We start from the raw sequence: 16,615 nt of genomic DNA, 5'->3' as shown, positions 1-16,615 counted from the left end.
TCTTTTGCAAGTTCACATCACGTGGAAGATTTTTGTGGAAATGTATCCACCACGTGAAAGACACCGAGGGGGGAATAAAGTATTTTAAATCATGTTTTCCCAGTCCAGGGAAGCATGTGGCTCCACTAGGAATTCATGCGCCTCTTTCACTGACAAGATATCATCACTTGTGTATTTCCAGACTAAGATCCTGAAAATTATTTCCGTAGGTACAAAAGTTTGAGTCATACAGAGAGTGATATTCTGATGATGATTTGATATATAATCATATATCTATCTACCTTTCTCAATTAACTTGCAAAAACTAGTAGCCAACTTATGTCTTATTTGTAGCGGAATGTTCATAATCTCACTAAGACGAAATAAACCTTTAGGCCAGGTTCAAAGTCAATGCCTCCCGCTTAGTCGGTATGATATCTAACCCGCCCTGATCCACCAGTCTGCAGACATTTTTTCAAGTAATGGTACAAATCGTAGCTCATTCCTCATTAGATGAAATAAACCTCTAGGTCAGGTTCAAAGTCAATGCCTCTTTCTTAGCCGGTCTGATATCCAAACATTTTTCGTTTGCAGACATCTTTTCAGACAACAGTACAAATATTACGAATAAGAATATCATCACTCCAAATAAAACTACGGAACCAATTATCTAACATGTTTTTAAATAAAATACAAATTTAAAATTTTCAAAATAATACATAAATATTCAACATAAGAAATATTAATAGAATACGAGAAAATTTAAAAGTGAAGCGTTAAATAATTAATATTAATTATATTATATTAATGGATAAATATAAAATTAAAGTATAATATAAGAGATAAAATTTATTGTGACAACTCGACATATAATTTTTAAATGAAACAAACATAAACATTAATACAATTTTTAGTCATACAGGTGAGACAAACTACTCATGGTCTACACGAACTAGCCTTAATGGATAGTGAACTTTATATGTTCGGGCTAAAAAGATGCTTATAAAATCCTAACTTTAATTTTTGAATTACTTAATGCACCTCGAAGATTGCTTTTCCACTCTCGTGAAAAACCAAAACTACCACTAGACTTCGAAAATGCATTTCTGGACGCACCTCAAACACATTTGTCCCTTAATCAAGCCCTAAGGCTATGCAAAAAACAATTGCGGAAATGCATCTCCATATAAATTACGTAGATGCATCTTCAGATGTTGTTTTAATAAAAAATGCATCAGACCTTTCTCCTTCCTCACTTCTCAAAATACTCTCTCAAAACAAAACTCTCAAAAGCTTCAAAACCTCTAAAGTCTCAAACTCTCTCAACTCACATTCTCTCAAACTCATTCAACTCACTTCAAAACTTCTGTCATCAACATTCAATCGATCAAAGAGCTAACTCAACGTCAAGCTAAACTCACATTTGGTAAAATTTTAATTTTTCTATACTTTTTAATTTTTATATACATTTGTAAAAATTGAGCATTAAGTTATATAACTTTTAGCTTAGATATGTTATTAAAATGAGAAATGTGTTTTAATAGGTAATTTAAATGAGTAGTGCATTATTTTGAATGTTGGAATGGACTGTATTTCCACCATTGTTGTTCATATGAGTTCCAGAACCATATGGATATGCATCTCCAAAGTTTTATAACATTCTGATTCTAGAATGCGGAGATGCATCTTCGAAACTTATCAGTCTGCATTGTTTGACTTGACGTCATTATGTTTCATCTATGTAATGCTTGTGTGGTTTACTTATAGGGGTTATGGCTGATAAGTAAGATAGGTTGAGGCACAACAGAGTTGCGAAACAGGCATCAACTCGGAGGAAAGAAGCCCAAGCCTCACAGGCACCTATTGTTTCTAACATGGTTGATGTAGATGCGTTAATTTATGGGGCTCACAGATATGTGTCTTTGTCTTCCCGTGAGAGACAAGTGTCACCTACTGAGGCACTAGAGGAACTTCTAGAACTTGAGGATCCACAAGAAACTGAGGCACAACATGAACAGTAGACACTCGAGGCAACCAATGGGTTTGGAGGAGGCATGTCCGACTTATCATTGTCGCCTCTATAACCGGACCATACTATCATCCATGTCTGGGACAGAGACGTAAAATTCAATTGTATTCATTCTTTAAAAACATTCTTGTTATAACATTCAAAGTTTCTGACAATGAAATATTTTTCTATAGGACCGTGATGCTTTAAAATGCATCAACCATGGTCGGAAGATTACTGGTATGCCGCAGCCTAATAACTAGTGGTTTTAGGATGTGATGTAGCTATCTAGGTTGATAGACTTGTGTAGGATCGGTTATGTTACACTTAACCATGGCATGTTGTCTATGTTTGTAGAGAGATGACACTCGAATACTTTATCTTTTCATCTTCCACATGGTGAAATGTCTATCACACTAATGATATTTTGTGTTTGTTGTATCTTACGATCAAGGGGAGACTGTTAGACTATGACAACATTAACAGAGATAACATGATGGAGATAATAGTAGACTATCTAGGAGTTGACCTATGGGATTCCTTGAAGGAGTTAGAAGCCATTTGATGGGCTCATGCTAGGTTTTGACTCCTAGAGAGATTGTATACACAGCGGTTGCATGACACAAAGCAGGCCACTGGTGATTATGATAAGGTTGTGTAACATATAGCATACACATTGAGAGCATACTTGAGATACTTCGCTGACTTGGAGTGGATCCATGAGTACAACTGGTGGGTGCTTGTTTGACCTACCTGTACTCCAAATTAGCTGAAGGTTTTATGTGGAAGACCAAACAGATGATAGGAAGCATCACACTGTTGACGATAATATTTATGCATCTTTTAGTGTTTGTGTGTCATTTTCATAACACTTTTTCAACGCCGTTACTAATGATTCATATGTACCATTTTCATGCTTGGATCCTCCATCATTTCCCACACATATTTGGTTGGTAGTGTGCTCCGACCTACACTAAGGATATGCCACATCATTCGGCGCTCTTCCCGCTTAAAGGGAATCAGGAGATAAAGTCATACATTGTGTATCTAGACCACATGGTAATGAAGGATATACACTTCCAAGCATACATCGATCACCGTGAGACGTGTCCATTTGATGACATAACCTTTTACTCTGGATAGTTGACTTGCGGTTCACGTCTGATGTATCCTCATCTGCCTGAGTGTCTCATTCGGTAGTTCAACTACATGTAGATTGTTCCTAGAGGAGGAACAAATAAAGGAAGATCATGTTGTTGATGTGCTTCCTAGATGTCGTCGTATCATGGAGATTGGGCAGACAAGTATATACAAAGAACTCTTTCTGGATAACTCTGAAGTGAGGGACGTTCTACATGCCGTGATGGAGGAGGCACTACAATACAGGAGGCAACATAGGAACAGGGGGGCCTGAGTCCGTCATACGCAGTGGTATATAGTATTTGTATTAGGAACACTATTTTTGATTCTATTTTATTTTGACTTCATTGTGTACTAATGATTTATTAATTTAAGTGAATACAGAGATACATTTCTGAATCAGATTATATTAAAAAAGAATATTTAAGTGAATACGGATATACATTCTTTAAAAAGAATTAGATTATATAAAAAAAAAGAATATGGATCTCCGAATTTCTTTAATTTTAAATTTGAAATCCTATATTTTATCACTTTGGACTCGTCCATATGGACTAGTTGAATTTGTATGCTTTACGTTCATCCATTCCACCCAAACAGAAGCTTTCATGCTGCCTCCACTATTATAATATTATTAATGAAAAATTAGGGATAAGGCATCCCATAATTTTAGAATCTTAAAATATCATAAATATATTTTGGATAATATGAGATGAATTTAGTTGCAGTAGCCCCTAAAACTCTTATAAAGATAAAATAATTAATCACACCATTCATTTTGCATGTATCAAAAACTTCCAAAGATAACATCAAAACGTAATATGTAAAGAAAAAATATCATGTTTTTAAGCTTTTTCTCTTTTGGTTTCTATTTTGTCTTGACATTGTTTCTCCAACACTTGTTTCTTCTATAAATTGTAAAACACAACCACACATCAAATACCTCCACCAAAATATATTCTCCACAACCCTATCCTTTTCTTCACTTTTTTCAAAAATATGATTCAACAAGAAAATTTTCACTCTCCATGGCCATTAGTTTATGAAGACATAGACTCATCAACTTTTGATAATCATCATCATCATCAAGTTGTTGTTGATCCCTATAGCTTCACCATGGTAAGCCATGTTGATGATGACTATATTCCATATGGCATCATCATGGATGACCATGTTGATGATGACTATATTCCATATGACATCATCATGAATGACCATGTTGATGATTATGGTTTCAATACTCTATTAAGCACCTCAGAGAATAGTACTCTCTCTGAAATCTCCATATTCACCAATGATCATATCCAATTTCCAATTCAACAAGAAACCCTAGAACTTCCATCACTAATGGAATTTGAATCTTTTCATTCAATTTCGTGTCCCCAAATTGTTGATGTTCAAGATCATGAGTATCGAGAAGAAAGTGAAGCGAGTTTCGCTTCACAAAATCTCCTCGATAATCAGATACAAAGTTTGAATTTTCTCGGAGACAGTTGTAAAACGGTCACCAGTTCTACTTTAATCCTTGATGATTTCCCTTCAACAAAAATTTCATGTGAAGCATGGAGTCCAACACAGTCAACGAAATCGGATTTTTCCTCAATTCAACAATCACTTATTGTTCCACAAGAAAACATGGAAATTGACAACAAAGTGATTCTTCCACACTTGATGGAAGCACATGGAGAAGCCTTGGAGAAAGGACAAAAAGCACTAGCAGAAGTTCATTTGAAGTGTATAAGCCAAAAAGTGACTCCACTTGGTGATTCTCTTGAGACTCTTGCATTTTATTTGTCACAAGAAGTGACAAATCATGCAGATTATCTCAAAGGGGAAGCTCGCAAGAGTTTTGAGGAAGCTTTTAAGGTAATTTATCAAGGAAATCCAATCGGAAAAATTGCTCATTTTGCAGCTATTTCATCTATTCTTGAGGCTGCTGCTATGTTAGAAGATTGTGATGAAATTCACATAATTGACTTTTGTATTGGAAATGGTGTTCAATGGCCTTTTTTGTTAGAAGCTGTTTCAAAGATGAAGAAAAGATTGAAATTGACATCAGTTAAATGGAGTGATGAAAATTCTGAATGTGTTTGGAATTTTGAGGATACCAAAAGGGAACTTTATGAGTATGCTAAATCATGTGGTTTGAAGTTGAAGGTAGAGGAAAAAGAATTGGAAGTGTTGGTTTGTGAGATCAAAAGAATGAGCAAAAAGGGTTTGAAGAAAGAGTTTTTGGCTTTTAATTTGATGATAGGTCTTCCTCATATGGGAATGGTAAGAAGCAGAAGGAAAAGTGCTTTTGAGTTTGTAAAAGTAGCTGAGGATTTGATCAAGAACTATGGTAGCAAGGGAATGATTACTTTTGGTGATGGTGAAGCATTTGAAAAACTAAAAAATAGTATGAATTTTAAGTCATTTTATGAAGGGAATTTGTTGCATTATAAGGCCTTGTTGGAATCAATTGAGTCACAATTTTCAGAAAGATTCTCAGAAGCAAGAATTGCATGTGAGGTGTTGTTTGTTGCACCTTGTATATCTTCTCTTGATTGGTTACAAACATGGGAAGAGATGAAAAGTGATGGTAATTTTGAGGTTGGGTTTAGCTTAGAAGGTGGAAGATTGAGCAAAAATGTTTTGATGGAAGTAGGAGAAGTTTTGAGAGGAAGTGAAAGTTCATATGAGGCAAGAATTGAAGGACAAAATGAGAATGAACTTGTTTTAGAATGGAAAGGAAATCAATTATTAAGATTTTCAATTTGGAAAAATTAAAGGCTAGGAAGTTATGAGTGCAGAGTATTTTTCTTTTAGTGTTCCAATTAAAATGACTATTCAATTGATAGTTGTATAGTTATTATAACTTCATTTGTATAAAGATTCTTGCTCCTTTTGTATCTATCCATAATATATGTACATCATAACATTAAATTGACTTCTTGTTATTAGAGACCTTACAAGTTATTAACCTGATCAAAATAGTATAAATTAAATATTACCACAAAATATTTGGATCTCTTAGTATAAGTGATCCATGTGTGATTAATACTATTAGAAAAATCTCAAAGTCTTAAATTGATAAGAGATATAATTTAGAAAGAAGATTTTGGTAGCAATGACTTAAATCCAAGTCACATACTTTAATATTTTAATATAGTATTAAAGTATAGGTTTGTTTTGAGCATTTTAATTTCTTTAAAATAATAGCATCGGAGGCACGATTTGTCCAAGGTCAGTAGCGCACAACTGACATAAAGGATGAACCAGTCGGTGCACACTAGAGGCAAACTGATCGACCCAATCAGAGCTAAAATTATCATGGATGTTGAGACCAAATTGTCCTTCAATATATCCTCGTTAAGAGATTTAGATTGTATTCATTCCAACTATAAGCTCTGATACCATATTAAAGTATGTTGATTGAATCTAATTCATCCCTACAAAATCAGCCTTATAAGGTGGGGGTGACACTCTATATAAATATTTTCCAAGCAATATGTCTTACCAATGTGGAACTTTGAAATTTTTCCAATTCACCTTACAAGTCTGTTTTACATGGATGAGTTAAGTCTAACTCACATACTTTAACATGGTATCATAACATAGAAGGAATATTAGTGAAGAGATGCTGGTTTTCATGGGAATTTGAGAGAATCAATAAAGTCGTTCCCATAGGCAACACCAATGTTTCAAGGTGAAACATTAAATACACTATGTTGAAGGAAAAAGCTCTTTTGGTGCGGCGGAGCGGGGAGGACCAGCAAAGTTAACACTCAAACGCCTAATTCATTTTTTTGTATTCAAGTGTGAGTGATTAAGTCACACATCAACTAGAAATGGAAGAAATGTTGAGTATATAAGAGAGGGGACTCATACTCCCACCATTTTAAGGATTTTTATGGATATGCGATGTCAAAGTCTTTTTGGGTATTTAGCCCATTGACACTTTTGACGTTCATCAGACTCCTCCCACCAAGTAGTATCAGAGTCTGGTTAGATTCAGTGGGGGAGCGAAAGTGAGATCATAGTATGGATCAAGGTTATTGATGTGGGTGAATCACACTTGTGGGGGAGATTCTTGAGATTCAAGTGTGAGTGATTAAGTCCCACATCGACTAAAATGGTGGAAATGTTGGGTATATAAGGTGACCAATACTCCTATTACCTTATGATTTTTTGTGGATATGGGGTTTCAAGGTCTCTTGGATCTTGAACGTTTAACACATTGACATTTCTGGCGCTCCCCGAACTCTCCAACATCAGTGAAATCAAAGAAATGTAATTTAAGAATAAGATTGAGATAATATCTTAATCGATGTGTTCTTGAACTTATATATGATAGACGGTTAAAACGGTTTCCGTCTAATCCAACGTGAGATGCGGAAAGTAGACGATCACATCCGACGACATATGATACACTAACAATTGAGATTAAATATTCAACTTTTGATAATGTCTCACATATTCTTTTATCCGATGAATAGATACTGCAAATTCGATTTCATAACAAAGCGTTTTTCTGTAGTCACGTGGTTAATCCTAAACAAAAATATATTTTTTTAAAATACAAAGATATAAGAAATTAAAATATTTAAATAAGAAAGATCTGGATCATCTCATGTGTACTCTCTCCTGCCTTCTTGTTGGCATTAATCATAATCGTTGAATCTATATTTTATTTCTTTTTTCTAATTAATTTTTTTTATCATTAAATTTAAGGTAGAATGATGGTTGAATGGAAAACGTATAGGAGATGATACTATATATAATAAAAAATAAAAGGGTTTGATATTGTATAATGTTGGAACAACTACTAGTTAATCAAACTAAATTTTATAATACTAGTCAATAGTGATCTTTAAGTTAACTTATTTGTTGTCATTCATTGAGAGAGAGAGAGAGGGAATTAATACTCAATTATTCCCAACATATTGAAAGCTCTAACTTTGTCTTGCTTTCATAAGCATCTTTCAAATGATAAACTAATGCGTCACTCTCCAACGTGGAAGAATACTAGTAGCTATACAATATTTCATGTGACCTCTACGCATACTATAGGAAAAAGAAGTGAAAATTTGTTCGTCATTCACATTTGTACTTCTCATGAGTGTGGTACGTAATGGTGTTGAAAAGACATGAAGTATTGAATAATCAAAATTGTTATTATAATATAATAATAGTGAAATCATTAGGTAATTTGGGGGAACCTATATATCGAAGATGCCAAAAGAGCAAACTTGTGGGAATAAAACTCTCAAACTGCAGGAAAGGGATTGGTTGCCTTCCCATTCCTATCATAGAAAAGTTGAGAAATTGGCAAATGATTTTGCTCCTTTTTTCAATGGATTGAAGAGTAACAATAGACAGATATTGTTTATTAAAAGTTGTTTACTTTTAAAAAACGGTAAGAGCAAAATTTAGAGTTAGTTTAATAAAATATTAAACGAATAAAATACGGTTGAATATGAGATACACAAGTTTTTTTTAAGTTTAAAGGACTTCTCGAAGGTTGCAAATGGCAAATATGTCAGAATCAGGTAAAATTACGTGAAACTTGACAACTGATGTTTTATTCGTGTTTAATATTTATAGTGTCATTAATCAAATCAATTATTTATGCAAAGACATTTTCAAGAGAAGGTTGCACATGCCAAAAACAAAGTGAAATATGGTGTTACGTTCTCCCAGCAATAGGAAGAATAATGCATTACTCTTAATCATATTTGATCACGTTAAGATTTTTGATGTGTGAGACAAAGAATAGTGACAATTAAAATAAATAACTTCAAACAAAATTAATTGGTCAAATAGTGAAAACAAACCACGAGAAGAAGAAAGAGAAGAATAAGAAGAATTTGTTGATGCAATTTGATTGAATTTGTCTACTTTAAAGGAGAGAACAACTCTTTAATTCACTATATTTCAAATACAATCAATCAAATATGTTTATTAAAAGGCACGTTATAAGAGAGGATGAGAGAGATGCTATAACTTCTCTCTAAATACATTCACTAAGGAGCCTTCAACTTCAAGTAATCATGCATTTCATAATCGAGGGAGAAGACTAAGGATGGAGGAAAGTGGTAAGAAAAAGTTGCAAATCAACATGGTGGGATAATGTAGGGATAGGCGTTCAAGGTAGGGGAGGAAATCAAGATGATTCAACATCTTTCTTTTTCACTTCCTTTCCTGATGAACTCAATGCAAAAGATATGTTCGGAGAATTAAAAGGCTTTAGGGATATAAATGAAGTTGTTATACGGGATATAAGAGGGGGAAATATGGCTTTGTGCGGTTTTTTAAAGTTAAAGATGCAAGACTCTTAGCGGAAATATTAGACAATATTTTCATTGGAGACAAAAAGATCTTTGTTAAACTTCTAATATTTCAAAGGAATTTGTTATCCAGAATTCGAATGAGTGATCGATCTAATAAAAAGGCTTAGGAGTCTTTGAGGACCAGACCTAAAGAAGATCATTATTTTAACTCTACAAGAACTGGTTCTGAAAGAGTAAGGAGAATAGTGAGGGTAGATCTTATGCCAATATTTTGAAATCCGTAATCCACTATGATAAATCTTCTGAGGATTTTGAGTGGAGTATGCCAAAGAACCTTTGATTGCCAAGTTAGCACTACTATAAATAACTCCATTCCACCTCGAACGCGAAGGAGATAACCTCAATTACACAGGTGAGGTAACGAAGGTCGACATGAAAATATGAAAACCTATCACTTTACCCCTCAGTTTTTGAATTACCGAGGGGAAAAGTGGCACTGGTAATGGATTCGATCCCCAACAACTGCATTTTTTGGATTTTCAAATCTGCGCTACTTTTTACGTCAATTTTTAACAATAACCGATGGGTAAAGTTGTGTTTACAAAATTTTATTTTTAACTTGTTCTTTTCGTTTTAATCTGCAAAGTATCAAATTTGTTGACAAAATCTAAATCTTCATTATCATCATCATCAACAACAACACCATAATAAAAAAAATCAATAGAATCTTTAAACATTAAATCTCAACAACAACAATAACAGTAATAACAACAACAAAATTCATGGAATCTTTAAACATTAAATCTCAACAACAACAACAACACCAACAACAACGACAATAATAATAACAACAACAAACAAACAAAATCAATAGAATCCTTAAATACTAAATTTCAACAAGAATATTAAATATTTTACATGATACAACTACAACTAACATTAATAAGTTACTTTCATGTTTTCCTACCTAACATTAAATATTTTTCATAAGAATTACTAGAGAAAAGATTACGTTAAGAAATTGACCATGAAATAATTTTCTGCTTTTACTTTCATTATCATTGTTTTCAATAGGTTAAGTCTAAATTTCAATATTTTGCATCCAAGATAGTTGTGGCATTCACATTTTGATTGGCTAGTGAGAGTTTCACACATATCACTAATGCTTCATGTGAATTGATGATTTGACAATGTCTTGATCATTGTTACTTTATAAATGAACATCAAAGATTCACTACTTAATTTTTTCATTAAATTGGTCATAAATAAAAAAAATGTGCTACTTTACCCCTCGATTTTTAGCAAAAAAGAGGTAATAGGTCATAAAAAAATTAAAAGGTGATAAATTATAGTTGTTGGAATTCGAAGACGTGTCCTCTAAATACTTTATCCCTCGGTTTTTAGCAAAACCGAGATAATATGTCATAAAAAAATTAAAATATGCTAAAATATAGATGTTGAGATTCGAATGTGTGCCCTCTAAATACTTTACCCCTCAGTTTTCAGCTAAACCGAGGGAATATATGATATTTAAAAAAAAATGTGACGCGTCTATGATTTACACCTCGACTTTTTGTTGGGTGAGGTGAAAGTTTTGTCATAAAATATATTATTTGTAATAGTGTAGTCTTTAACACGGAGGATAAGGAGCTCCGTTGTAGGTTCAGTAAAGCTTTTGTGGGTGTTGTGGAAAACCTTGGAATGACCTATAATATCCAAGAGATTTTCAATACTGAAGGTTACTTTGGAGTTAAAATGATGCCTTTATGGCCAAACCTTTGTTTGCTAGAAGAAAGAAAAGAGGGGGAGATCGAGGACTTGGTGGAATCTGAGAGAGATTGGCTTGGATAATGGTTCTCGAAGATTCGTAGGCAGGAACATCGGATGTGGACAACGAAAGAGTCTTGTGGCTACGTTTCTATGGCATTCCTTGCCCTGCGTGGAACTTTGACTTCTTCGAATTTGTTTCTAAATCTTGTGAGAAGTATATTTATGTTCATAGGTGTATTTAGAGAAAAAAAAATATGAGTTTAGTTCACTTGTGACTCAGGTGCTCCAGTTCTATAGAGAAATATATGAATTTTATGAACTTGATTACAATCCATGAGACTACTATTTATACTAATTTAAAGATAATTGCATTTGATAGTTTGTTCCTAGAAAGTTGACACATATCAAGAATATGCAATTCAATCTTGTAAAACACCTTCATGTTGTCAGAACTTGAAAACTGCTAAAAATCATTACCCCAAGTTCGTAACTTCTCCAAGCATATAATTGTCTTCTTGTCAAAGGTAGTTTGTGAAAAATATCTAGTGTTGAAACAACTTCTTTCAAGTCTTTGGATTCCGAAATAATCTAAGTCCTTGACGTTTATCGAACGTTTCAACTTTGACATGGTGTCGAAAGATCAACTAGATATGTTGAGGAAAATGCTTTGGATTTCAATTAGACATTACAACACACATTATTTGTTGAATACCGTAGTATTGATTACAAATTTTATGTGAATCCTTTGATCCTAATAGGAAAATGCTTATTTGTAAGAAAAAATAAAAATAAGAAAGACAAGAATAAATCTTAATCATTCATTATCACCACTATTAAGGGTGTTCAAATCCAAACTGATTCAAATAAAAATCACAAATCGGTCCAAAAAATCAAAAATCGCAAAAAAACTAGTATTATTGAATGTGTTTGGATGCTATTTTTTAAAAACTGTTCGATTCAGACCGATTTTTCAAACCAATATGAATCGAACCGAACCGCGTGTATACATTTTTATACTTATTTATTTTTTATTATTATTTTATTAATATGATATATTATCGATGATACTAATTTTTTTAATATTAGTTTAATTTAATCTACTTATTTTTATTATTTAATTTCTTTCAACAATAATCAATAATTCTTATTTTATAATATTATTTTTTAATATGTTATATATGTTATATATTATATAAAATATATTATTTTATGTATTTTTATAATCATAATAAAAAATTTAATTAATAATTTGAATATCAAAAAATCAATCTAAATTAAACTACATAAAATTAGATCGGATTGAATTTGATTTTTTTAAATAATCATTCAAAATCGAATCAAACCACAACTAAATTTATCTTTGATTCAAACAATTTTTTATCTTAAAATCAATTCAAACCACACTGGGAATATCCCATAATTTATATTAAATAGGAAATTAAATTTATAATAAATTAAAACTATCCTTTAAATTATGACATGTGTACGTTGTTGTATTTCTTCTTACGTTATTTCTTCTTGTTTCTTATTCCCTCGGTCTGATTATAAGTGTCTTATTTGAACACTACATGATTCTTAAAAAAATAATTAAATATGTTGATTTTAATGATAAAATTAATATCATTTACAAAAATACTTTTATTTATTATACTCAGCGGAATTATTGAAAAGAGAGAAAGCTAATAAATAAGAATATAGTAGTAGAAAATAATTATAAATATTGTAATAAATTCTAAAAAAACATTTATTTTGAGACATAAAAATAATATAAATGAGACCGTTTTAATAAGACAGGTAGAATAATAAATATCAATCCACATCTTAATAAATAGCATTACTCATTCTAATAAATAATATTATTGGTTTAATGGTGATTAATATTGTATTTGGTAATGATGCAATTTAGAGGCAGTAAATAACCAATTTTTTTCAAATTTTTTTCCCAAAATAACCAATTACTCAAAAAAAATTACCAAAATAACCAAGTTTGGTAGAGGATGCGCCAGATGAATTGGCGCATCACCAATGCCTAAAGAGGAGGCGACAATAGCATTGACGCATATATTGGGCTCCTCATGAGGAGGCGCCAATGCTAGTGGCGCCTACATTGGGCCTCATGAGGAGGCGTCAATGCTAGTGGCGCTTGTGTGTGTTTGGTTGTGTGGGCGCCAATTCATCTGGCGCCTGCTTGCATTTCATTGTGGGCGCCAATACCACGTGTTTTGTACAATTGATGTTCCGCCTCTATAAATACCACGCCTTGGATACAATATTTTTCACTCAAACTCATCTCCTAATACCATAATTTGTCTAGTTCAACCATCAATTTCAATTCTCTCTATTTCAACAATGTCGGCATACATTCAAAAACGAAATGCTGATGTAATATTTTCTGTCGTTGCGGCTCCGATACAGGTTCGACTTTGGAACACAAATACGTTTGAACGTCTTAATCGGACGTTGTACAGTTGGTTAGAGGGAGAAATTGGAGAGGGTGAACGGATTAGAAGAATACAATGGCTTGTGTCCATGTTCAACCAACACGGGGAAGTGCGCGAATGGGTGGATATTAAGACCGACCAAGACGCTCGTAGGATGATGCATTACATGTTCAAAATTGTTTTGATGGTTGTAATTGCATAGTTCATGTATTGTATTTGTTATAATTATATGTGTTACTGTTTATGTAATGGTACTTTCGTCACAGACGTCTAATATGAAATAAATTTAGTTTTTCATATATTGCAATAGAGGTACATGTAAATTTATCTGGTTGTGCTCGTTCCAACACTAGGACAATTATTACGATTGTGATCTGGTTGACGGCATGAACTACATAGTCTAACCATTTTGTACGCCGTATCCATTTCAGTTTGATTTCGGGTGCTGTTAGGGCAACCCTTTTTCTTCCTTCATATAACTTCATTGTGTCAGACGATGTCCCCTTGATATTCTGACCAATAATCCTCTTTTGCCACTACCGAAAAACTAATTTTATAAACATTTGAGAGGCTGACGACTTTGTAAACTTCAGATAGCAAGTAGGATGGATCCCTTCGAACCTTTGAGCATGCCGCAATGACATGGGAGCAGGGGGTACGAAAGGCTTGGAACTTTCCGCAGTTGCACCAACCTCTATCTAGTTCAACTCTGTACTATCCCATCGGCATGCCCTCATTGTGATCCATGGACTCGGCAACACTAAACCAACCTTTAATTCGGTCAAATACCGTAACCACATGTGTGTTTGCTTTGGCAGCTTCATGTCTGATGAATTTCATTGAAGCATCACTAAATAATTGTCCAGATTGCAACACTGAACTCCATTTTGAGCGTCTGGTTTCAAACAACGCTCCTAGCCTGAAATATGTAGCCTGCATCAAAGCGGTTATTGGTAGGTTACGGATGCCTTTGAAGACAGAGTTCATTGATTCCACAAGATTTGTTGTCATGTGGCCCCAACGTTGGCCGTTGTCGTATGCCCTAGTCCACTTCTCCAACGGAATACTATCGATCCACCGTACCGCATCTTCGTTTGATAATCTTATTTCCTCGTGGTAATGTTTGAAAGAAGGTTCTGATAATGCGTAACCTGCATTGACAACCTTCTTCCGCAACGTCTTATCTTTAATTTCCCGCGTGAAATTATGAGCAATATGTCTAATACATAACACATGCATCGAAAGAGGATTTTGCCAGTTGTTGTCAATGTTATTATATGCACTGATGATTTAGTGGTGTCTGTCGGAGATCAAACACAAGTTAGGCTGAGGTGCAACATGCAATCGGAGATTTCTTAGGAAAAAACTCCATCCCTCAGCAGTCTCCCCTTTAACTAGGGCAAAGGTGATTGGAAAAATATTGTTGTTCCCATCTTGTGCCACTGCCATCAGTAACGTTCCTTTGTATTTTCCGTACAACCATGTACCATCAATATGTATAATTGGTTTACAAAAAGAAAAACCTATGATACATGGTTGATACGCCCAGAATAGACGGTGAAATATTCTATTTCCAACAACACACGTACCATCTGGTGTATAGGCGGGTAATGTTTCCATCTTGACAATTGTCCCGGGAGCATATTGTTTTAGAGCCAACAGGTATTTTGGAAGTTGTTTGTAAGACTCCTCTCAATTGCCAAACACTTTTTCAATAACTTTTGTTCTAGCTATCCATGCCTTCCTATATGATGGAGTGTACTCGTACTCTGCCCTAATATGCGAGATTATTGTACTCACCTTTAACGACGGATTGTCGCCAATGATAGATAATATTTCATCGCATATTAGCTAAGAGCTTAATTTACGATGATCATGCATTGGGTTTGTCAGCATGCATGTGTGATCTGGACCCATTGATCCAATCTCCCAAGACTCGCTCCTCTTCCGGTACGAAGCTGACAACCTAAAAAGGCAGTGCTTATTCGGACAATAAACTTTATACCTCGATGCGTCAGTTCTGTCAACTCTGAAATCAACTGATAGTTGCATGTGGAATTTCTTAATGGCTTTTACACATTCCTCTTTTGTGCGAAATGTGTCTCCTTGTTTCAAAGATCCTTGCATTTGCACGTAAGGATTGTATCATACATCTGCCAAAGGTTCATCTGAACCCAAATTTAACCTTGTCATGTGTTGGGGTGGGCAGTATACATGACTTGCTGGTATTGGCTCCTCTTCCTCTTCAGCGTTAACCATCGAATCAACCATGATCTCAGCTTCTTCTTCTTCGTCGTCTGGAACATTCACCTCAGCTTGTTCGTCATCAGTCTCACAAAACACTTGTGACTGATCAATGTACTGAGACACCTGTTGTTGATGTGGTACTATATACAACTCTATATCGTTGTAACCAGATTGTTCGTGACTGACAAACATATGTTGAACATCATCATCATCTCAAATCTTCTTCTGATAAAATTTTACCTGGTTTTCTGCAAACCAAACCGGATTTTTATAGATGATTTGACCCACATTACTGCACTGTAATTTCTTTTCTATTCTTTGTTTCATATGTGAAAAATTTGATCGTCGATTTATTGTAAACCGAGTTACCTCTGTGTTTCGAAAACAAAAACCGAACAACTGATGATCAAATATTTCACATTCGACATGGGCACTGATCATGTAATGTTGTGTGGAAGATATTTTGTTGAAATATTAAATATATAGTTAGCTTGAATGGAAATGAATGCATTGCTAAGTTGTTTGTAACACCCCGAATATTTTGGATTAATTTAAATATTATTTTAATAAGATTATTGGAAGGAAAAATGAATTATTAAATAATATTGGGAAATATTATTATTGATGTTATTTATTTTAATATTAATTAAATAAATAAAATAAATGGAATATGAAGAGTGGAAGGGTAAAAGTGGAATTGGATATAAGAGGCCAAAGTGAGAACTCAGAAGTTTTGTCACGTATTTTGCCTCAGAGTC

At 33.7% G+C, this 16,615-nt stretch overlaps 1 protein-coding gene across 1 annotated transcript; it reads left to right on the top strand.

The window, feature by feature from the left end:
• Nucleotides 1–3,939: 3,939 nt before the first annotated feature.
• LOC127127414 (protein NODULATION SIGNALING PATHWAY 2) lies at nucleotides 3,940–6,056 on the top strand. Its single transcript, XM_051056595.1, has one exon. It carries the CDS (start codon nucleotides 4,127–4,129, stop codon nucleotides 5,894–5,896), a length of 1,770 nt encoding a protein of 589 aa, XP_050912552.1. The 5' UTR covers nucleotides 3,940–4,126; the 3' UTR covers nucleotides 5,897–6,056.
• The last annotated feature ends 10,559 nt before the right edge of the window (nucleotides 6,057–16,615 follow it).

Source organism: Lathyrus oleraceus, chromosome 3, assembly GCF_024323335.1.
Source record: "Lathyrus oleraceus cultivar Zhongwan6 chromosome 3, CAAS_Psat_ZW6_1.0, whole genome shotgun sequence".
Taxonomy (NCBI): domain Eukaryota; kingdom Viridiplantae; phylum Streptophyta; class Magnoliopsida; order Fabales; family Fabaceae; genus Lathyrus; species Lathyrus oleraceus.
Note: the sequence above shows the minus strand (reverse complement) of the source record. Positions and strands in the feature narration are given on the sequence as shown.

Excerpts from the sequence above, each read along its gene's own strand:
- LOC127127414 (XM_051056595.1), top strand. The coding sequence starts at position 4,127 with ATGATTCAACAAGAAAATTTTCACTCTCCATGGCCATTAGTTTATGAA.